At 39.2% G+C, this 24,379-nt stretch overlaps 1 protein-coding gene and 1 pseudogene across 1 annotated transcript in view; both read right to left on the reverse strand.

The window, feature by feature from the left end:
• The window catches only part of PASD1 (PAS domain containing repressor 1), a 57,350-nt gene that overhangs the window by 18,609 nt on the left and 14,362 nt on the right, over positions 1-24,379 (reverse strand). The window contains exons 4-7 of the mRNA XM_040645390.1: positions 22,841-22,949; positions 22,315-22,428; positions 19,826-19,956; positions 17,395-17,477 (exon numbers count right to left, since the gene is read on the reverse strand). Coding sequence (XP_040501324.1) covers positions 17,395-17,477; positions 19,826-19,956; positions 22,315-22,428; positions 22,841-22,949 — 437 coding nt within the window. The remainder of the gene's footprint in view (positions 1-17,394; positions 17,478-19,825; positions 19,957-22,314; positions 22,429-22,840; positions 22,950-24,379) is intronic.
• LOC121102304 lies at positions 2,742-3,724 on the reverse strand (annotated as a pseudogene).

Below are 24,379 nucleotides of genomic sequence, written 5' to 3' on the forward strand. Positions count from 1 at the left end.
CACTGCATCATTTCCTCCAGGCCCAATTGCATCTCAGCAATCCTTGACAACTGGATTAGTACTAGCATCTCCAGAGCCTATCTCTTCCCAAGTCACTATTCCCTTAAGTGGTCCCCTAGGGATAATGCCTGAAACATCTCCTATTTTTCCCACTCCCCTATTTTCACCATTGTGTCCAGCATTCAAGAACTGCCAAAGAAAAGTGGACAGAATTTGAGGTCACACAGACTTGGGCTCAAACCTCAGCCCTGACAGTTCCTAGCTGCGAGCCTTAGAGCAAGTCCTTTAGCTTCCCTGAATCCCAGCTTCTGAATGTTTAAAGTGAGACTCATAATATGTACCTTGCAGCATTCTTGAAAGAAGAAATAATGTTTGGACAAAGTGCTTTGTAATCTGTACAGTCCAATGTGATCATCTCAAATGCCCTCATTACTCGTTCTCTCTTTGATTGCTCCATTCCTCTAAGTTCTTCTCCACTTAAATATAAGATTTGGGATGTATAAGACTGTAATTTGCTCTAAAATGGTTCTTTTGTGATTTTAATTCTCTCTCCTAGAAAATGTGTTCCACAAAGATGAGTTCTGCATATGCTACCATTGCTCTATCCCTTCAGAGCCAACAAGCAGACTCTCCAGTGTTAAGATAAGCACACTGGGGATTAAGAGGTGCTATTGCTGTAGATCACCTAGATGGTTCCTCATTTGGGCAAGGATTGGGGGAGGAAGAGGGGTGTTGTATGGCTGTGTGGCTGTGCATACAATGCACACTTGTAAAGAGCCTGTGGATCAATGTACAAATTGATCCCTACTAAAAAAAATAACTACCCTGCCTTTTAAATATTTCTTCTCTTTCACTATAACACCTTTTAGTAAATAAATTATTGGAGAATGTCATCTTAATAGACTTACATTATTTGAAGATGGAATTAGTTTATTTGGGGGAAACTTACTGAAAGGCAGATAGGTGAAGGGGATGATTTCAATCAGTTCAGGAAATCAGTAATTTGAAGTGACTGCCCCATCACCACCCTCAGTTCTAAGGCAACTGCTTACTAACCTTACTCCATACCCACCACCAATCTCACCTCTGACTGGCAGGGGAGACACGATTATTTACTGAGTTCCTACCCTGCAGTAGGTATCTTACACATATTAACTCTTTGGGTCCTAAAATAACTCAATGGCATGTGTTCTATTATGATCCCCACTTTACAGATGAGGAAGATAAGGCTTCACAAGGTGAATAATACATAAGGTCATAATAAATGACAAAGTCTGAATATAAACCTAGTCTGCCAACTTCCTATACCAGTGTGGGCAATAGTTACAACATCATCATTAGTGTGGAAAGGAGCAATTTGCCATCTCAAAATATGCCTCTTTGTCACAAAGATTATCTTGAGCTGGTTATTCTTTTTTTTAAGAATGTGAACAGCACCAGCTGCATTGCAGCCTTGATTTATTTTTGAGTAGAGAAAAGAAGAGAAGGGATAAACTGTTAAGAGGTACATAAAGGAAATGAAAACAAAACACCCCACATGTGGTGCCTGCACACACACACACACACACACACACACACACACACACACAGCTGTCCTGGACTACACCAGTCCAGCTCTGACCTCCAAGATGCAAGGAATTCCAATTCTCAGGATCTTAACAAATCTGGGGGCCAATAATCCTCATTACACTGCTTCTACCAGCTCAGAAGAGAAGCCCTGCCTAACATCATGAAATAAACCTGACTGCTTCTACCAGATGCAACAGAGGCAAAGAAGACCTTGTCCTTGCGTTTACGTAAGAATTTTAGTATTTGAGCCCTTTTGTGCATAAACATGCCATCCAAGTGATCAGTTTTCACAGAACAGAGTTCTATGGCCTTTTCTCCCCAGCCCAACATCTGACTGGATTAAATATATACTACAGATGTTGGCATCTCTCCCCACTTCAGAACCACATCCTTGGGGATTCTTCCATAAGTGTTCACATAAACCTTTTCATCATCATAGCACACCAGAAGCTCCATGCCATCTGTGTTGAGGAGCATGGTGATTGCATGGGGTTTGATGCTACATTGGATCAAAGAGTGCACGTTCTTTCTTATGTGTGTTGGTAGATAAATGTCATAGACCAATCCTGAATCCACATCAACGGCATGGAATCCAGCACAGAATCCATAGATCACTTTCAACCTCCGGCCTTCCTCAACAGTGAGATCCACCAGTAATCACTTATGTACCAATTCTCCAAATGACTTAAAGCCCATAAATTTGTGATATAGCTTGGGTGCCCATGCATAGACCTTCACAGAACTCTGCAATTTCCAGAAATTTGATTCTTTCCTATTTAACAACTTTATAGTGTACACATCCTCCCAAGTCCCCCACAGTTGTCCATCCCTGCTTCTTCTCAACCTCTGGATCATTGTGAAGTATTTTATTTCTTAACCAGGACCAATAGTAGACACATAACTTATCCTTTTTGCCAGACATTGGCGGCAAGACATTCAAACCTTCAAGGACATCCATGTGCTGAAATCATCTTTAGTTAATCAGAGGATATATCTTCCCTTGGCCACTTCTGTCGAGCAGCATCAGGCCACTCTCTGTACCCATTAACAAATTCACTCTCCTTAAGGCAGCACACAGAATCTCAGGGTTAAATCTCATCTTATATTTCTGAATCTGTGGGGTGTCACTCTGTGGTCTAGTGTTCATGGGATTCACACTGACCGCTGAGCCCTTCCAGATAGGATCTTGCCTTATGGCTTCTGGTCTTACTCCATCACAGGAAAATCCCACCACAGAAGTCACTGTTGTCCCATTAGATGGAGAAATCTATAGTAATCTGGGGTCTATAAAAGATGTAAGGGAGGAGGAAGATTTGTGTTTCTGGAGTGTGTTACTAGCAGACTGAGTCTGGTGGATGATAAGTGCCCTCCTTGGATGAGGTCATGACTGTTTCACTTTCTACATCATCATGGACAATCATGGTTTTCACGGATTCTGTTTCACCATTGCTCAAATTCAGAGATGCTGCTGCTCTGGTGTCCTCAGGTCCAGAGGTGGGTTCCTCAGCTCCTTCTTGTTCTATATCATCATCTTCCTCATCTGCTGTCCCTGACTCCTCACTGGATGAGTAGTCGTCTGGAACTTTGTGTGGGGGTCACATATCTTCCACTGTTTGAAGCTCTATGGCCAATGCAGTCAAATCAGCAGGCTTGAGAGATCTAAAAACTTATTTCTTATCTTCGCCTTTTTTTTTTTCACTGCATTTTTGAGGCACTGAGGTGGAGATCCTTCAGATTTGGATGATGATCTCACTCTGAAGCACTCCCCCGAGTCATTCTGAGACCCAGGGTAGGACACAGACTGGGATCCTGAGTTGCTTGACCCCAAGGAACTGCCACTACCAGGCCGGGGCACCAGCTTCTACACTGTCTCCCATAGCAGCCTGGGCTCAATACTGCTGGTGGAGTTTCTTTCACCTGCTTGGCTATTTTGCTGCCCACTGCCTTGCAGTGGAGAATCCCAACAGGACAGAACAGAGGAGTATGACATTGTTCTCACAGGAACCTGTGGCTCAGCTGGGTCTCTACAGGGCAGGATGCATAGACTTGGAGTTGCCATTGGAAAAACACTAATCCGGAAGGCAGTGGTGGCTCCAATACTCTGCCTGCCTGCTTAGACTGGGCTTCGGGGGAGCTGTGGTGAGTTTTCCTAAATCTATCTTCCACCTCTCAAGCTCTATCAGCAGTGACCTGGTTGGTTTTTCTTAAGAGACACGGGTCGAGCTCTGAAAACTGAGTAGAAGTTACCTTTTTGTAAGAGAAATTTACATTTTCAAGGACAATTTCCATTTATAAGTGTCTCTCCCTCTCTAGAAACTCAATGGAGAATGCAGTGACTCAAATCCACACCACCATACCCTTGTTTACTGTGCTTTTCCTGACAGCCTTCATAACTGGCCTTCTCCCCACACCCAACATCCTTTGTTTTTAGCTGGAAATGACTTTTAAGGTAGTGGCTTGGGCCATTTCAGGGAGTTACTCAGTTTTCCTGGGTCTCTCCCATGTGCCTATACAGGAGGTATATATGCTATTAAACTTCTTTTTCCCTCCTGTCAATCTGTCTTTTATAATAGGACATCTCAGCCAAGAACCTGGAAAGGGAGTAAAACTTACTTTTCCTTCTCTACAAGGGAGTAGTAGAAATTAGACAATGTTTAGTTTTGCTCAATTCAAGCTGGAAATGTCTCGATTTTGCCATGCCACATGTTTGGTATGACTTTGTTTTTATTATTATAGCATGTATGTCCTTTAAATTAATCAACCACATGTTAAAATAAATTCCATTTCTTAATAAGTCACACCATAAGCTAACCTAAGCACATCCTTCACAGAATGAACCACAAATGAGTACGTGCTTTTACCAACTCTGCCAAATAGTCTGTACACACTACTACACTCTCCATTCTTTCCAAAAAGGATATAAACTTGCCCCACTTCTGGCTCCTTCTTAGCTTCACTTTTGGAAAGCCTCTGCTTTCTAGGATGGAAGCAGACTGATTCACCAAGTCAATTTATTAACATCAAATTTGCCAAAAGCCAACTTGCCAATAGACCATTTGGCTAAATGACCAATAAATCAAAGGATCTATTTGCCAAACTGGTCAAATATATGGATTTACCAAAAACATGTTTCTTAAAACTATTCAAAAATTTACAGTGCAATGGATTGGCAGAGCTCAAGACTGGAGTAGGAAGTAAGGATTTCTGAGTTCTGGGACCTTCAGGCACCAACTTGACTTCTGATCCCCTTCTCTCATGGACATAAGTTCCCTCTCAATCCAACATAAGGCTGTGTTGGATTGTTGGCTCTCCTTCATTTCTTTTTCCCAACACAAATTTTCCTCTCTTGTTGCGTGCTCCATTCAGTTGCAGACACATGGGATACAGACACATGGAACTGTCCTTAAAATGCTAATAGAAAAATTGACCAAGGAAAATATTCCAGGTACCTTCAAAAACTGTTGAAACCTTTCAATCTACTCTAAATCACTGAACTTTGACGCTTAAAAGATAAAAGTTCTGGGAAAATTGGTAAACTTGGTAAATGAGTCTATGGTTATAAAATCTGAAAACATTCTAGATCATTAAAAAAAAACAGAAAAAAACAGAAAACGAATTCTTGACAGGATTAATACTACACTAAAATAACCTAAAATTCTTTCATATGAAATCCTAGAATAAATACTGTTGTTTATTCATAGAATGGTAAACTTTCCGTGACTTTCAACTTCTAACAAATGAAACACCCCTTAAAATGCTGATAGTAAGAATATATCCACTGACTATATTTAAGAATGTAACCACTGTATATAATCAAGAATAATACATTCATATGAAAAGATATAAATTATTTTAATATATAAGGGGTTCATGCGCATCTGGCTGGCTCAGCCAGTGGAACACGTGACTCTTGATCTTGGGGTTGTAAGTTTGAGCCCCACACTGGGTGTGGAGATTACTTAAAAATAACTTAAAGATATATATATATATATATATGTCAAACTACAGCCTGTGAGCCAAAATTGGAAGCTGCCCATTTTCATATGAGGTAGGGATGATTTTTACTATTTTAAAAACTTGTAAAACAAGCAAAGAATATGCTATAGAGACCTTATATAGCCCGTAAAGCCTAAAATATTTACCATCTGGTCCTTTTCAGAGAACTGTTTATCATCAACCCTTGGAATATATTCAAAAAGCTCATTTCTTAAGCCATGCTTTCTGATCAATCAATATGGGTAAATTTTGTAAACTGGACATTCGATGAATAGGTTTTGAATGAATTCATTTTTGACAATTTGGCCACTGAACAAATTGATCATTTGGCAGAAAGCTTTCCAAGAATTTGTTTCTGGTGAATTCACCTGGAGCTTATCATGACTTTTCTCAATGAAAGACTATGGAATTTTGACATATCAAAATTTGAAAAAATAAGCAGTTGAAATATTTCTTTTTTTTCTTTTTATTATATTATGTTAGTCACCTACAGTACATCCCTGGTTTTTGATGTAAAGTTCGATGATTCATTAGTTGCGTATAACACCCAGTGCACCATGCAATACGTGCCCTCCCTACTACCCATCACCAGCCTATCCCATTCCCCCATCTCCCTCCCCTCTGAAGCCCTCAGTTTGTTTCTCAGAGTCCATAGTCTCTCATGCTTCATTCCCCCTTCTGATTACCCCCCTTTCTTTATCCCTTTCTTCTCCTACCGATCTTCCCAGTTCTTATGTTCCATAGATGAGAGAAATCATATGATAATTGTCTTTCTCTGCTTGACTTATTTCGCTTAGCATAATGCCCTCCAGTTCCATCCATGTTGATGCAAATGGTGGGTATTCATCCTTTCTGATGGCTGAGTAATACTCTGCTTCCGAAAAAGGTTTTTGGGTTAAATGATCAATTTTAGTCTCAAAAATGTTTCTTTCTTTTTTTTATGGGAGGGGCAAAGTATGATATTTCAGATACTCTGAATGAAAGTAGTGTGCTGTTTGAATATCCAGTCTTCTCCAGTAGAATAATTTATATTATTGACTATCTTATATTGAAGACCCTGGCTGTTCTTAAGCGCAAATTCTGGCAAAAAAAAAAAAAGTATGTATTTCCTGACCCATAACTCCAGGGCCAAAAAGGATAGAGCAGGGAAATGTCTGGGGTGTGTGTGTTTGTATGTGAGTGTGTGTGAGGGGAGGTAGGCAGAAAATGAAATAAGATGGCTTGGGAAATACTTGGTTCTTCTCCTCTCAGATTCCCTACACCGAGCCCTGCACTCCTCACTGCTCCTTGACCAAAGTGCCAAGAGTAATGGTGCTCCTGAGAGGATGACTTAGGGTCTCTAAGCCATATGTACCAATGGTATCTTCCTTTCTTCCTGCTGGACGTAGATTCTTGTGGCTTTTAAAATCATATTCTTTGTGTGGGCTGATATATATTTGATAAACAGCTGACATATGAAGTTAATATATCTAAGCTGCTGTGTTACCAAACCTACATCATACAGGAAGTTCAGATGATTTTACATATTAGAATATGAAGATTTAGAACAAAATGTTGAGTTTCAAATGTTTAAAATACGGGGTCCCTATAAAAATTATCTGGGACGTAATTACTTTTATCACATAGCTAAGAAAACTCAACCATTGTTTTAGTGATATGTTAACAGACTTGTTTCCTATCACTGCTGATACATAACTAAAAAGGAACAAAAGTCAAATGCTCTGACCATCCTATATTTTAGTGTTTTACTAAGGATGGAGTCCAAATGGGAAAATTTCCATCAAAGGATTTTTTTATCCATTTCATAGAAAACATCACTCTCTAAAGGGCCAGTCTGAACTTCTGTAATGTGCTTTCTTGGCTACACCAGTTTTCCACAAACACATCAAAAGAGGAAAAACATCTAACACCACTCAGTGGTATTTCCTCACCAGAAGAGAAAAACAAGAAATGCAGAACATTCATAACATTTAGAAAGTACATACAAATCTTCAACATGGTAAAAGCCATAGCCTGATGTCCCCTGTACCTCGAAGGGCAAGTAACTTACAATAAGCAATGCCCTGCTGTCAAAGAATGAAAAGAAAGCAAACACCAAGTAAACAAAAGCCCTATTGCTATGAAAACATGGTCAGTCATCAATAACCAAAAGAAAAAAAATTCAAGGTTTTATCATCTTGAAAAGAACACTGCTGTTATTGGCCTCTTCTGACCAGCGTGAAAACATTAAGTAAACAAGAAAGCACCTTTAGAATCTAATTAGTGTTCTGCAGTCTGCCCCGTTTTCAAACATAGAAAAGGCGACATATAGTGTCGGTTAGTGAGCCACTGGAACTTGCCTGGACCTCAGCCTCGGTGCCAGCTGCTAACACTGCTAACATTCACAGGCAGACCGAGTGTCAAAGCTACACAGTTCTCCATCATGTATTTGGGGAAAATTCATTTCGGGAGAGAATCATAAATCAGACAAGAGACTATACTAAGACCAGCTCTGTGTGGTTTTGAGCAGGAGAGGCACAAGATCGTATTTTAACAAATGGTTTTGGAACAATCGGACATCCATATGCCAAAGAATATGAACTTTGACCTAAACCTAAACCCCACGTGTTATAAAAATATTAATTCAGAATGGATCATAGATACAACCCTTAAACCCAGAACTATAAAACTTTCAGTTTTGTGATCTGTGATTTGGTGATAAATTCTTGGACAAGTCACCAAAGCCACAATCCATCAAAGAAAAAAAAAAGGTAAAACTATCTTTCTTTAAAATTAAAAACTCGTGGGGCGCCTGGGTGGCTCAGTTGTTTAAGCGTCTGCCTTCAGCTCAAGTCATGGTCCCGGGGTCCTGGGATACAGCCCCGCATGGTTGGGGGGGGGTTCCCTGCTCATCAGGGAGTCTTGCTTCTCCCTCTGCCCCTCTCCCACGCACATGCTTGCGTGTGCGCGCGCTCTCTCTCTCTTGCAAAAATAAATACATAAATAATCTTTTTAAAAAATTAATAAAATTAAAAACTTTTGTTCTGCAAAAGACACTGTTAAGAGAATGAAAAAAGAAGCTACAAACTAGAGAAAGTACCTACACATCGAATATCTGACAAAAGACTTGTATGTGGAATATACAAATATTTTCAAAACTCAATAGTATGAAAGTAAGCAACATTGTTTTAAAAATAAGCAAAGCATCTGAATATTCAAACGATAAAAAAGTGCTCAACATCTTTAGTCATTAGGGGAATGCTAATTAATGCCGTAATTGTATACCCTAGAGCAATGAAATGAAAACTGATGTCCACCAAAAACTTGTATATGAATGTTTATAGCAGGTTTCCCCCAAAATGGCAACAACCCATATGTGCTTCAACAGGTGAATGAATAAGCCATGGTACATCCATACAGTGAAATGCAACTGAGCAAAAAAAAGTTATTGATGCATGCAACAGCAAAGGAATTATGCCAAGGGGAAAAAAGCCCATTTCTAAAGATTGTATATTGTATGACTCTATTTATAGAACATTCTCAAAAAGACAAAACTATACGGATGCAGAATAAATCAGCGGTTGACGGGTTGAGGGTGAGGTGAAGTACGGGTGACTATAAATGGACAGCACCAGGAAGTTTTTTGGGGTGGCAGAACTGTTCTTTATGCTGACTATGGTCATGGTTACACGAATCTATTAAAATGATAGAACTGTACACCAAGAAAAAATAAATCAATTTCACTGTACAATTTAATAAATAAATTGTTTAACAATTTAAAAATGAAAACATAAGTCCACAAAAAGACTTGTAAAAGAATGTTCACTGCAGCTCTATTTGTATTAACCAAAAGTTAGAAATAAATGTCCATCAAAGGAAAATGCCTGACAAATTGTGGCATATCCACAGACTAGAATACTCCTCGACAGCAAAAAGGAATGAATGACTGATACATATGACAGGATGAATCTCAGGAACATTATACTGAGTTTTAAGAGAGTAGACTCAACAGAGTATATATTAAATGGCTTCATTTTTATGAAGTTCTCGTAAAGGAAAAAAATCTATACTGAAAAACATCAAAATAGTGGTTGCCTCTAGGTGGGGGGATAACAGGGAAATGGCACTGTGTGTTGAAAATATTGTATGTCTTGACAGGAATATGGGTCACATGTGTTTATGCATTTGTCCAATCTCATGGAATAACAGAATTAAGATCTGTGCATTTTATTATATATAAATTTTACCTTAAAAACAAAAACAATATGAACTCGAATGAGGAAGTTGCTCAATGCTGTGAGTTGGCAACCCTCAAACTCCTTTCTGTGTATTCTAGACTTGAGCTAATAAGCAAATATATTGTGGATAATGAGGTCAGGCCTATCTGACTATTGCATTAGTGTTGATAAATGGAAACGGGAGGACCAGAATGAACGTTGCGGTGTTGGTTTAGAATTGGAGGCATCCATATGAATTCATGGTTTGTATTATTTTATATACACATATATACCACGGTACACATACACAGAGATGTGTAGACAAGGAAATAAATAGAGATATAGATCTTTATGCCTATGTGTGTGTGGATTTGTTTCCTAGTTCTGAAAGCACTATAAGTAGTCACAAGCCAGTAACAAGGAGCACAACTAGCACCCAGATCTTGGCTTCTAAATATCTGCACTTAAGAAGCCAGGGTTCTTTTGACTAAGGCTTAGAGAACCAGCTGATTTCATGGCTAAGGCAGAGAAAAAAACAAAATTAACCTGGAACATCATTAGTGCCAGAAAGTAAGGAATGCTCCAAGAATGTTGAGGAGCGTCCAAAAGACACAAGAGCCAGGTTAAAGGGGCCGCCATGGGTCGATTCTGAGACAATCTGAGCATTGAAATAAATAATAGTAGAAAAATACTATAATCCAGTGAATAAACAAGTGAATAAATAAATAATGAGTGTGGCAGAGGAGAAGGAGAGAAAATAATGATAAAGCAAACACAGCAAAATTTCAATAGTTGTGAGTACAGGTAGAGGAGGACACATACAGTAGTTCCTGCCAATATTCAAATAAAAGTTCAAAAGTTAACAGAAAAGTTTAACAGAGCTAAAGCAAAAGAATATTCTGGGATACAAAAAGGTAGAGCAAAAAGCATTAGGTTGAAAGAGAGCCAGATCCTGTCCACTACCTCAGATCCTAATACCCAGCCTGACATCTTCATTACAGGATGACAAATGAACACCATGAAGAGAGAAAATATTACATTGTTAACTGTCTGAGCAGAACAAGCAGCTGCCAGTATATTCCCCAAAACTACTTTTCATAAAATAGGCTAATACTCAGATAATTTGTTCCCAGTTTTTCTAAACTTTGATATTTATTATTAGACTTCTTATCATTACTATCTAAGCCCTCAGTGATTTCAGAGTTGCTTCAATGAGGTTTGAGTACAGACCCTTACTCTGAGCTTTTTAAAAAATATTAACAATGAAATTGCTCTTATCAGTTGTAAATCTAATAAGGCAGTCTAATGACTTTATGCTTTGAGATGATCAAAATAATTTGTCATGTAGCTAAAGATGGAATATGGTTGGGCTAGGGGTCATATAAACACAATGAAACATAAAACCCAGAATCCTGAGCCTGCTGCCCCTTCTTCTCGCTTCTTCTTCTTCATTTTTTTTTAAATGGCTGCCGTGCTCAAGAACCAGGTCCTGTACATACCAACAGGACAAGTTAAATGAAACCAAGAGGCTGGCTCCAGATCTAACAACTACACAGCTGCATGGGAATGGGCCCCAACTCCTTTCCTTATCTGTTAGCACCAGGAGTCATCATGTGAGTGTCCCTCAGGCAGGTGTGAGAGCATGCAGTTATTGGAGCAGATGTGGCCTCCAAGCTGGGAATTCTATCATGTTCAGACTTGGCCACAACACCCCCCCACCCCAACACACACACACCCAGCAAGGTGAGGTGGACACTTTGCAGAGAACAATTTGGATGTTAATGGATATAAAACCATCTCTTAAGAATAGAGGTTTAAATGTGCTGGCTTTAAACAGAAAAAGAGAATAACCTTTAATTAATAGAAAAATAAGAGTATTGAGGAAATCACCAGACACAGACTTCAGATCATGACCATAAGCCAAGTTTACATGTAACCCTTTGCACTTAATAATGTGATTATAGCTCAGTTAAGAATTTAGTATAGATTTAAATTATAATTACTCTACTTTTGGAAATACTTCTTAACTGATAATAACTTGGCTTTGTATAGTATTTTACAAAGCATACAGATCTCATTTACTTATCAAAGCAGATAGATAACGTATGATTTTTGGTGCTATTGTAAATGGAATGGATTCCCTAATTTCTCTTTCTTCAGTCTCATTGTTCGTGTATAGAAATGCAACTGATTTCTGAGCATTGATTTTGTATCCCACCACATTACTGAATTGCTCTATAACTTCTAGTAGTTTGGGGGTGGATTCTTTTGGGTTTTCCATATAGAGTATCATGTCATCTGCAAAGAGAGACAGTTTGACTTCTTCTTTGCCGATTTGGATACCTTTTATCCCTTTTTGTTGTCTGATTGCTGTTGCAAGGACTTCTAGTACTATGTTGAATAATAATGGTGAGAGTGGGCATCCTTCTTGTGTTCCTGATCTTAAGGGAAAGGCTTCCAGCTTTTCCCCACTGAGAATGATATTTGCTGTAGGGTGTTTACCCCAAAGATACAGACATAGTGAAGAGAAGGGCCACATGCACCCCAATGTTCATAGCAGCATTGTCCACAATAGCTAAATCGTGGAAGGAGCCGAGATGCCCTTCAACAGATGACTGGATTAAGAAGATGTGGTCCATATATACAATGGAATATTACTCAGCTATCAAAAAGAATGATTTATCAACATTTGCTGCAACATGGACGGCACTGGAGGAGATAATGCTGAGTGAAATAAGTCAAGCAGAGAAAGACAATTATATTGTTTCACTCATCTATGGAACATAAAAACTGGGAAGATCGGTAGGAGAAGAAAGGGATAAAGAAAGGGGGGTAATCAGAAGGGGGAATGAAGCATGAGAGACTATGGACTCTGAGAAACAAACTGAGGGCTTCAGAGGGGAGAGGGGTGGGGGAATGGGATAGGCTGGTGATGGGTAGTAAGGAGGGCACGTACTGCATGGTGCACTGGGTGTTATACGCAACCAATGAATCATTGAACTTTACATCAAAAAAAAAAGGAAAAAAAAGCAGATAGATCTCATTTATGATTTGATTATGACGTACATTCTGCTCTAATTATCCTTACTATTTATAGATAAAGAACCTGAGACTCAAGGAGGCTTCTCCAACATCACACAACTTGTAAAAGGTCAAGCTGAGAAATAAAACCTAAATACTGTAGTTTAAAAATCCCAATCCTATGTGTTTTTTTTTTTTTTAACCAGTACTATACCACAAGACCTCCACACTATTTGCCAAAGATGACGGCAGGCAGTATGGAGTAGAATCAGCCAAGTAACTTACACAGGGAGAGCAGAGAGCCTTGACTGACTGTGAAAAGGTCTCTTGTAGAGAGCCGAACTGGACACCCTACCTATTACATGACACCACTGGGAACTGCCAACATTACACCATCTTTTATTGACAAAAACGTCAACTGCATATGGCAAAACCTAAATCGAATGTAACCTCCCCCGACAACCTTCCCTATCCTCTTCATTGCTTAACATTTTCCGTTGGCCCTCCTTACCATCTAACCTACTATGTTCTATTGATTTATGTATTATCTTTCTCTTTCACTAGAATGTAAGCTCCAGGCAGTTAAGGATTTTCATTCACTGCTGTGTCCTCAAAGCCTAGAACAGAACTTCCCACTGAGCAGGTGCTAAATATTTGCTCTATGAATAAGTTTCACTGGGACTGGAATGATGAGACTGGCAAGCTAGCTCCTTAGTGGTAGAGAAACCCGATTAACGGCCTGTGATACAATGGTGCACAGGGCTCTTCCCCTGCTCAAGATGGGGTGGGCACGAGGAATGAAGTCAGTATAGAATAGTACCAAGGCTCCAAACAACAAAAGTGTGCTAATTAGAATCATCACACATTTTTATAAAATTCTTTTCCCACCTTTGTACAACATAACTCCTCACTGACACAGTTTCTTTAGTGCTGACAGGTGGAGTCTCCCCAGGGACCAATTCCAGCACTGTAGCAGTTTTTGAGGACTGCAAGCAAATATAAGAGCTACCAGAACCCTTAGAAATGCTTGCCATTTGATTTTCCTGTGTTCTTTACTCTACCTGAGGATGAGAAGATGCTATCTTCATCAACAGTGTTAGGGTTAATCGTCGTAGTCTCCTATTAATTTTTCTCTCCTCTACATTTCAGGTGAAACTGAAGGAAAAAATAGGCTTTCTCTCAATAACGTCCCCAGTCAAGGACTTCCTACTCTTTTGAGTTTTCTCCTTGGAATCCCATACTAGCCACAGCTCCTGAAACTCATGTCCTGACAGGAATGAGCCCAAAGAAAATCTGGGTCCCAATTCCAGCTCTACTGTGCAACTATCTGTGTGAGTTTGGGCAAATTGTATATCCTCTATGACTGTAGTCCGACAGGTCTAAAATCTACCTTATAGATTTGTTTATAAGTTAATAAACATGAAATCCTATCGTGAAAGATAAGGTACACAATGCATTTGTACTGAGATGATGCTATGATGGGAATTTGAGCCTTACCTCTACATACCACTGGCCAAACTAAACGAGTAGCTAGGTACATCCTTCTGACTCTAGCAGGAGACAGATAGGAGAGGGCTAACCAGTATTCCAGTTTGGGTCTGCACCTCACTAACTTCTGAGTACCTCTTACTTCTTTCTATCTTCAGTGGTCCAAGCAAACAAGACCTTCCACTCCAGTGCATCTGTAGCTTTAATGGAAAATAACCGAATCCTTGAGTCCCCTCCTGAAATGAAAGGTTGTTTAGCCTCAAATCTGAAACATGCAAGGACAAGATATCCTCCATGGAAACAGACTCTTTATTCTAAACATCTCAAATTCCCCTCTTTGTGTTTCTTTCATAAGTACAGACAAAAGCTTTCAAGCCTCTTAGCAAAATGCTTCTTACCTTTCAAAGAACATGTAGAATTACCAAAAAAAAAAAAAAATCCAGAAGCACTTTTGTCCCTATGGTCCTTATGACTTCTGCACCTGATTACTTTTCTAACCATCCCTCAGTCTATAAAATGGGAGCCAGATTACGAATGACTGCAAACTATGACCCTGACATGCCACAATCTCTTCTCCTTCTTATTATTTAAAAATATCTGAGGACAAGGAACAAGTCTATGACAAAAATAAAGGAATACTAGTTTGCACCGATTTATAACAATATTGCATTATGTTTGAGAGGTCTCATGGCATGGAATGGATTATCATTTTGATAGGATCAATCAATCAGCCGGTCCCTGAGTAGATGTTTGTTTTCTGCTTACTCAATGTGAGGCTCTGTGCCAGACAGGGACAAGGCTGACAGGTCCTCCCTTACAGACCTCAATATAGTGGACGAACCAGGTCCACCAACAATCCATCATGTGAGAGCTGAGGTGGCTGAGAGCAGAGCAGTGACCATGGTGCTGGAGGAGAGGGGAGGGATATGAAAGGGATGGGGGGGCTGGAATTAAACAGAATTTTTTCGTCAGATCCATCAGCTCTGTCCTAAGTGTCATTTTTCCATCTTACTGTCTACATGATAAATAATCCATTGCATAATTTTTGAAGGAACTTTAGTAATATTTTATGTAAGTAGAGAACATATAAAACTATTAGTGCATTCATACACACTGGAATGATAATTTCTTACAGTATTAGAAATGGTTTTAAGCCTAAGAAAACACTTATTTTATATTCTATTTAGATCAGTGGCATTGATGTGGTAGCTGGCTCGCTTCTGCATCAGAATATTTTTCATCCAATTAAACTCTACTTAAAAGTAAAATGTAGGTTTCCTCACTCTCTGAACTCTCACTGTTTGAATATTTGCTATAATGATCTGCTGATTGATAGAAAATTCATTACCCATGTGTTTTGCTGTTACTGTATCTCAGATATTCTCCTGATAGAAGAGTGTCTTGAGTTCATGTTGTTTAAACATGTTGTGTTTTATAAATATCCTCTTCCCCAGATTATTCAGTATAAGGTGTCCTAATAAAGTAGAGAAACTAATGAAGGAAACGGTCAAGCCTAAAAAGCCTAAAAAAGCACAAGCATTACAAGAAAAACCGGGAGTGATAACGCACATTGAGAGAAAATGACTATTAGTCTTAAGCTTGGCCATGCACTGGTCCGGTCCCCAACACCTACAAACCACAAATACAATGCTGAATATTCACAAGAAATTTGAGATTCCACACACAAAAAAATTTTTTTTTTGCTGGTGCAAGCGATCCTGGCATGAGCAGACTTGTCACATTCACACAATTACAAATGCAGTCTTATGTTAGCGAGACTTGTAGGACACCAAGCACATGGAATGCAAACAGACTGCCATGGGGAGCTCTGCTTTCCATCCCAATGCTGTGTGTGTAGCTTCAGACAATGGTTCACAGCCAAACACCTCTGAACTCTCCTGCCAGGAAGGGATGATTCTCCCCCCACTGCTTAGATCCAGACACAGATGAATATCAGACATTTCCTGTTTAACTCATTTCTTCACCAGCTCTTTCTTCCTTACCACCTCCCACCACCAAATAGCAACAGCAACCACAGCCTCCAGCTCCTTCCTCTTACCACCAGACCTCACACAAACATGTCTTTAATCATAAGAAACCTCTTGAAAAATTGTCTTGTTTATTTTATTTTGCTAAGTATTATTGGCATGTGGTGCACATCTTTAATATATTATTTTCCTATTTATTTACATATCCATATACACTGTGATGCAGAAGGTAATCCACTCTTGGTACTCGACACTGCACAGGGTCTAGTATTATGGTTTTCTACACACAGCCAAACCTACTAATGAGTTTATCAACTATTAAATAACTAGATAGTATCACAAACCATTTTTATTTTGCAGAAATCCTTGGTGGATTGTTAAATAGAGGTAAGAAGGGGTTTTAGTGATATCTGGTCAACTGGCATTTTCCTGTGGGTTAGGAATGCATTTTTATTGTTCTCACTCAAAATCATGGAATACTGCCTCCATTCTTTGAAACTTGGTTAACAAATGCTAAGAAACAGATTATATTCACAAAAAGAGGGACACCTAATAGCAGTTGCCACAATGCGTACTTGCTGTTTTTTTTTTAAGATTTTATTTATTTATTTGACAGAGATAGAGACAGCCAACGAGAGAGGGAACACAGGCAGGGGGAGTGGGAGAGGAAGAAGCAGGATCCTAGCGAAGGAACCTGATGTGGGGCTCGATCCCAGAACACCGGGATCACACCCTGAGCCGAAGGCAGACGCTTAACGACTGCGCCACCCAGCGTACTTGCTGTTTTACCATTTAAAAGTATTTCAAGAAAAAGAAGTAATCAAGTACTACTTTTAAATGCATTGTTTTAATTTGAAAGTCATTAAATGTTTGTGTCAGTTAAGCGTGCTCTACTGCCTTTTTAAAAAAATAAAAAGCCAATTATTCGTATTTATAGTCACCTGGAGAAGTAAGATTTATATTAGCTGGGCAAAGGAATTCAGCCTAGTTGATTGCTCTTCTGGATTCAAGTGTTTGTTTTTTTCATTTTAATAGGAAAAATATTTGTAGATATTATTTCTCTCATTTCAGTTTTGTCCAATGAAACAAAATGGAGCCCTAGGTCTCCATCACTTACTTCAACATTAGCCTCTCACCTGCGCTCTGGAGATGCATGTTCCTCATCTGAGTCTTGTATCAGCAGAACCTCTTCCCCGGCTTTCTTTACAGTGAAAAGTTCCTGCAGAAAAACTGGCATTTTAGATACTTAAAATGTACTTATATAGTAAAAATACCCAACACATTTGTATAGCATGTAGTAAATTTGGAAGCAATCTCATATCCAGTATCACAGCTAGTCTGCATAGCAATGTGAGAAAGGCACGTGATTTTACAGATGTGAAAACTGAGAATTATAGAGATGTAACGATCTGGCCCAAGATGCACAGCTAGTAGATTCAAGATCAAAGTAGATCCATCTCCCAGTTGTATTCTGAGTTCACTGCTCTGCCCACTGTGCTACACAGTGAAACTGTGAAAACATCTTCCTTCAAAAAGCCCTCTGTGCTCACAAGATTTGTTCTCCAAAGTGACTACTAATATGGAACAAATATCCTAGAAACCCAGAGAAAAACTGCAGTAGATCACAAATAAGGATCCTTGTGCCATGAGGGGGCCTAGGGTGAGGGAAGTGTGCCAAATGAGATTTTTTTTTTTGCAGGAGGAGTAGATTTGGGGGTGACCCCCCAAAATGGGATGTCTGCCTTCTCTTGGCAAATATGAGAGTTCAAATCCCAGAGAGCTGCCAGAGAGACATAATGATTGGGGCAGTCAGACCAAGCAATTTCCTTCAATTGCTTTTCTCTCTGCCACTTTTCTCACGGTCTTAATTCTGAAAAAATGATGATATACATCACTGCTCTACAACTGAATGTAAAGGGGTCCTTCACAGTTTTCGAAATGTGGTCAAAGTCCGCATTCTAAACCAGAGAGGAAAAGTAAAGCAGGTCTTTTGCCCTCTCTGGATCCTAATGATCACAATAATAATGATAATGATGATTATTTACTTTTTCTTCCTTCCCAAGTATTTACCATGCATAAGGTGCCATCCTATTCACTCTTCACAACAATCCTAAAAGGAGGTTCTAGTCTCACCATTTATAGAAAAAGAAACTGAAGCTACAAGACAGAAGTGACTAGGATGAGGTCCTGCAGCTGGTCTGGATCCAGAGGCCTCTCTCACAGGGCAGCTGGATGTGTTGTATGTCACACTCCATCATGTTACCGTGGCTCTTGATTTGTCCCCTCCACTCCCATATTGCCCAATCCATAGTGTCCCTGTCTTGTGCAAGTCAGTTAGTGGCACCTCCATTCACTGAGCTGCTCAGGCCTAAAAGCTAGGAGTTGTTTTTCTCTCTTCTCCCACCCACTTTCATCACAACAGCAAGGACTTTGTGCCCTGTCTCCCAGTAATAACCCAAATCTGTGTACTTCTATCTCCATCATTCCAATCCTAGCCAAGCCCCATCACCCCTCATAGCACTGCTCTTGTCTCTGCTCTTATTCCCCCCGATTCCATTTCCCACTCAGCAGCCAGCTTAATCTTTTAAAAACAAAAACAGTGAAGTCAGATCACGTCATCTTGCTTTCCACTCCACTTGAGTAAAACTCAAACTCATGATCATGGTTTTCAAATTTCTCCATAACCTGGTCTCTGTCTACCTCTTATACCTTATTTTCTCCTACTCCTTCCCTCTTCCACCTTCTTATAGTCACATAACAACAGTATTTGTTCCTTGGAACCCTCCAAGCTAGTTACTACCTCAGGACTATTACAGCTGCTGAACCCTCTACATGGATTGTCTTCCTTTCTTGGCTGGGTCGACAACACCATTGCAGGTTCAAAAGACAGGTCATCAGAGGAAGACCTTCTGTGACCACTCTGTCTGAACTCCCTTTTCCCAGTCATTAGCATATGATTGTTTCATCATCCCTGTGGCACTTTTCAGTATTACCTGTCTATTGTCTATTTCCCATAATATTACCCCAGGACCTAGCAGAGCACCTGGCACATCATAGGTGCTTACTTAATATGTCACTTAGTGAATAAATTCATTGAACTTGAATCTATCCAATGAATTCTAAAGACTGACTTTTCTTTTTAGAGACAGAATGTGGGAGTGCTGTATTAGTAGAACACTAAGTGAGCAATGGTGGAGGGTGTGGGGGAGAGCTGCCTCAAAACTCACCTCGTAACAGAAACCTTCCTTTATCCACCTGCCAAAATGATCACTTCTCCTTAATATGTCCCACCCCCAGCCCCCGTATACCTTTTTCATACCACACCAAAACCAATTGTAAATGGTTGTACATCTCTTTGGGGTGTGCTGAAATCTCCACTGACATGCTCACCTTCTGAAATGCAGGAGCTGATCTTTCCTTATTCACATATCTTACTTAGCACAACCCCCTGCCCACATCGGGTTCCTCAGCAATGCTGTCCAGTAGCTGAGGGACCAAAGGGGACATAGCCTTTCAAAGGAAACACACAATGCCACAGTAGGGAAAGCACACACACAACATACTCACCCGTAGGGTCTGATCCCTAAGGACACAAATGGACCCCACCATATAAAACCGATCCTCCAGAGGAAGATATGTAGGAGACGATTCAGCATAGGAGCGGCTGGGGAAGAAGCTACTGAAGAGCACCAAAGGCTCTAAGGAAAACAGAAACACACATGTGACAATCAAACGGAAAGGCAGGCTGGCTACACAAGATACACCTGCCACATCAGTGGGCTGTTTGTCAGCCCACTGACAATTTTCAGAATTCCAAGCCATAGATATTTCCTGCCGCCCTTCTATACCGGCTACCCTCCTCACCTAGGTCTCCAACAAAATATGAAGAAGTCATTACTGAGAAGTAGCTGTTGTGATTTCAGGGTGATACTCAGCCTTGTGGTCTTACTCTGTGGATGGATGTTATAGTCTCCAAAAGAAATTTAGCTCCCCTCTTTTATACAGTTCACATGGGTATTAAATATGTGTGTAATTTGTGTGTGTATGTAGTCAAGTAAGTTTTTTAAAAGTATCTGACCTTTAATCTCCAAGACATATGACAAACATATCAGAAGACTATTGTGTGAGCTAATTTTCATTATTTATTTACTCATTCGTTCATTCATTCATTCGGTATATTTTCAGACCTCAGTGGCAAAGAACTGAGTTAATTACACTCTTAGTTCATGGCATATAATGAACACAGATAAAGTCCTCACTCTTGTTTTTCTTTCTGCCTCTTCTCCACCCACAGGCACCCATTACCATCTATGACCTTTAATATATAAACTTGTAAAATATGTAGTCTGGTTTTATCTATGTGTTTACCATTTACAAAGGTGGCATTGCGCTATAGATCTCATTCTGTTTCTTACGTTTTTTTAACGTACTGTATTTTTAATCAACATATGATTTAATCATGTTATAGTATGTATATCTAGAGGTCACTGCTTTCAATGTTTTCCATATTGTATATTTCCCACATTTTACTTATCCATTTCCCTAACGATGCACACTTAGGCTATCTCCAACTCCCTCCTACCACAAACAACACTATGACATACATAGTACATGTCCCCTTAGACACAGATCTCTCTGCAAGTTTGCCTCTGGTATATTTCTACCCAGTGATGGGATTGCTGAGTCATAGAATAATTAACATAATTTAAGTTCACTCTGTTTTTCAGGAATGTTTCATGAGTTTACATTCCTCTCAATACTGTATTAGTGTTTTAATTCTCACTTCTTCACCAATATTTGCTTATTATTCACACTTCCTGATTGCTGTCATTCTGATGGATGTACAGTGTTATCTCACTGGTTTTTAAATTTTTCATTCTTTGCTTGCTAGTGAGTTTAAGCATCCTTTTACACATTTGTTGGGCCATTTACCTCTGGTTCAAGCCCTAGATGTCTTAATGGCCCAAATCGATGTTTATGTTAATTTCTCAGCCTATAGTTCCTGAAACCTTTAAATTTATAAATTTGGACCCCATAGCCACGCAACACAGATTTGGGGTTTGATTTCTTGTAAAAGAGCCATTCTTATTAGCTCAATCCACCATGTTACCGTGTGGCCCTACCTTGTAAGTTGCACTGTATTTTTAAACTGAATATGTAATACACTTTTTAAGAATAGAAGAAATGCAACAAGGATTAGAATTTTATAACTTACATTAGATATTTCTGTAAAAAGTATTCCATTTTTCAAAGGAGTTTCCCCTATTTCCCTCTCTTTTCTACCTTCCTCAAAGCAATAAACAGTAATTACAACTCTCATAAGTAAGCTGCTCCATCGTACTGGACAGTAATTATATCTTTATGTTTCAAGTCCTCATCATCTCCAAACACCTCTTTTCCTTTCACTGCACAGTCTCGCTGCACTGTTTCACAGTAACATTGCACTCTGCTCAAATTCAAAGAGCCTGAACAAAAAAGCTAGAGGCCCAAGGATTTGGGGATACCGATTTAGTAGCAGTGTCTACTAGCACAAACTTTCTATTTATTCATAACTTCGAGAACAGAAATGAAAGCTACTTTCATGAACAAGGAACTGAGGAATGAGATCATTGAATATAACTAAATGCATTTTAAATATGGTATCATGTATTTTCCGATTAGTGTCAGGTAAGTATCTAAGCTATCTATCCCAAATTCTGGTTTCAGAGAAAAAGGATAGAGACAATTACAAGCAAGGTGCTTCATATTATCAGGTTCATTTTTAAAACAATGAAATCCTTTGGAACAATCACTTTACTCTTTCTTTTTATCAGAGATTTCCTTTGGTCCTTTTGTTGGTAATCCATTAATGTCTGCACCCTTATTGTCTACTTTGCCTTTTTTTTTCAAGGGATTCTTTTTTAAAAGTTTGATTAATGTCTATAACCAAAACCTGTGCTCATAGGGATATCAGAGAATGTGAGAGAACCAACAGTAGAAGGGCGTTTATGTTAGCAATGAAGGGCTAGGTTTCGCATTAACTTCATCTAAATCAGATTAAAAACTTAACTGCTTACCAGTTGAAATATCTTTTACTGTCAGGATGAATTTCACATATTCATAAGTAGGTCTGCTATCATGTTCAACATTTCCTCTCCTTAAATGACAGCAAAAATCAATATGTTTTCCCACTAAGAAAAAAAAACAGATACAAAACTAGTTTACAATTGTACGTTACCATATTCTGCAGGATTATTTCATAGGACTATTTTCTTATTTAGAACAGATTTTACAAAAATATTTTCTTTCCAGGAATATTAGCACTTGCCTAACTATCTATGTTGTATCTGTAGAGTGGAGTACCAGCTAGCACATTATTTAAATAACATTTATGCAATTATACAAAAGCTGAAATAATCAGGATTCAGGATAAAGAGCAAGATTTAATGGAGGAGAAATTTTTTAATACTGGAAATATAATTTGTGAATTATATTAATATATAATCAGCAGCTATATTGGCCCTAATGTTTTTATTTTTATTACTCCTCTGAGTGACTGTTACCTGTCTTTTAAAATCTAAGAACTTACAATTGAGCAAAAACAATCTGTACCTGAGTTTGACAAAGGAAGTTTGAGAGCAATCTTTCGGTAAACTTCGTTTTTCTCATGATCAGGCAGAAGACTTAATAACTTTTTACCCACGATCTCATCCTTGAGAAAGAGAGAAAATATTTTTTGTTACATGTGCTACTAATGCTCACTTCCTCTACCTCCTTCCCTCCAGGAAGCTTATCATCTGCTCCCTCTTAGCCATCTCGTGGTCATACTATTATACCTCTACAAGTCCCAGTTTACATTATCCCACTCTGTTCCCATTACCTCCTACTTTCCAGTACACTCATGCAAGTACCCCACCTCCCCAATAGTTATTTCACACACTGAGACCTCCAGTCCATTTTCACTGGGCATTGTATCTCCTGCAAATTGTCACAGCCCTCCTTACCCAGCTCAGATTCCTTGGTGGATCATTTTAATCACTCCCATGTTCTCTTTCTCTCTGACATATCTGCCTGGGAAAATCCCAACTCTGGTTAATTTCAATTCTTCATCTACCTTATATTGTCACCCAAGCAACTGCATGCTTATGGCAAAAAACCCACAACCATGCTGTATATTATTTTAAATGGGCACTCAGATCTGTCTGGAAATCGTTCTACATTTCCCTAGACAATTCACTCTCCTACTCTTCAGTGTGACCATGACTTTCCTTTTCCTCCTTCTTCAAACCTCCAACCCTCCCTCATCCTCCTCATATTCAGCTGGGGATCTTGTTTCTTATTGCTATTAAAAGCAAAGGGTAAAAGAAACGTCAGTATCTTCCTGCCATCAAATCTACCAACCTATCTGTTCCTGTGGCTAGAGACCTACTTTTTCTCCTATTCCAATGAATAAGCTTTCAACGAAGACTAGTGCACTGCCTCTCATCCTCTTGCAACTAGTCAAGGACATCATTCCAGAAATTTCCCCCTGTTCCCCACAGCATTGAGCTTTCCCTCTCTACCAGGTCTTTCCATAGCATGCAAATGCTTTATCAGAGATGCTATAATATCAGTCATCTTAAAAAGAAAAACAACACAAAATTCCCAAAATCCAAAACCTTCTTTGACCCTACACTCTCTCCCCCAGGTCTTCTCTAGTCTACTTCAGAACAAAAATCTTTGAAAGGAACTATACTTGCTGCCTCTCATTTCTTTAGCTCTCACTCTCCCTTGAAACCATACTAATCAGATTTTTACCCTAACCACTCCACTTTTGTCAGGGTCACCAATGACCTTCACATTGCCAAATCCAATGGTCAATTCTCAACTCTAATCTTACCTGACGTCGTAGCATTCGACACAACGAATCCCTCCTACTTCTTGAAACACTTTGTTTACTTGGCTTCCAGGATACCATACAAATATGATATCCTTCTGCTTCAAAGGCTATGCCTTCAGTTTTCTTTGCTGGACCTTTCTCCTCTCTCTGACTACTAGTCATTGGGCCACTTTTACTGTACTGCTCCCTGGCTGGTCTCTTCCAGTTCTAGCTCATTAAATACCATCCATCTTCCCACCTTCGGTCCAGACTTCTCTCTGAAC

This window comes from Ursus maritimus (genome assembly GCF_017311325.1).
Source record: "Ursus maritimus isolate PB19 chromosome X unlocalized genomic scaffold, ASM1731132v1 scaffold_X1, whole genome shotgun sequence".
Lineage (NCBI taxonomy): Eukaryota > Metazoa > Chordata > Mammalia > Carnivora > Ursidae > Ursus > Ursus maritimus.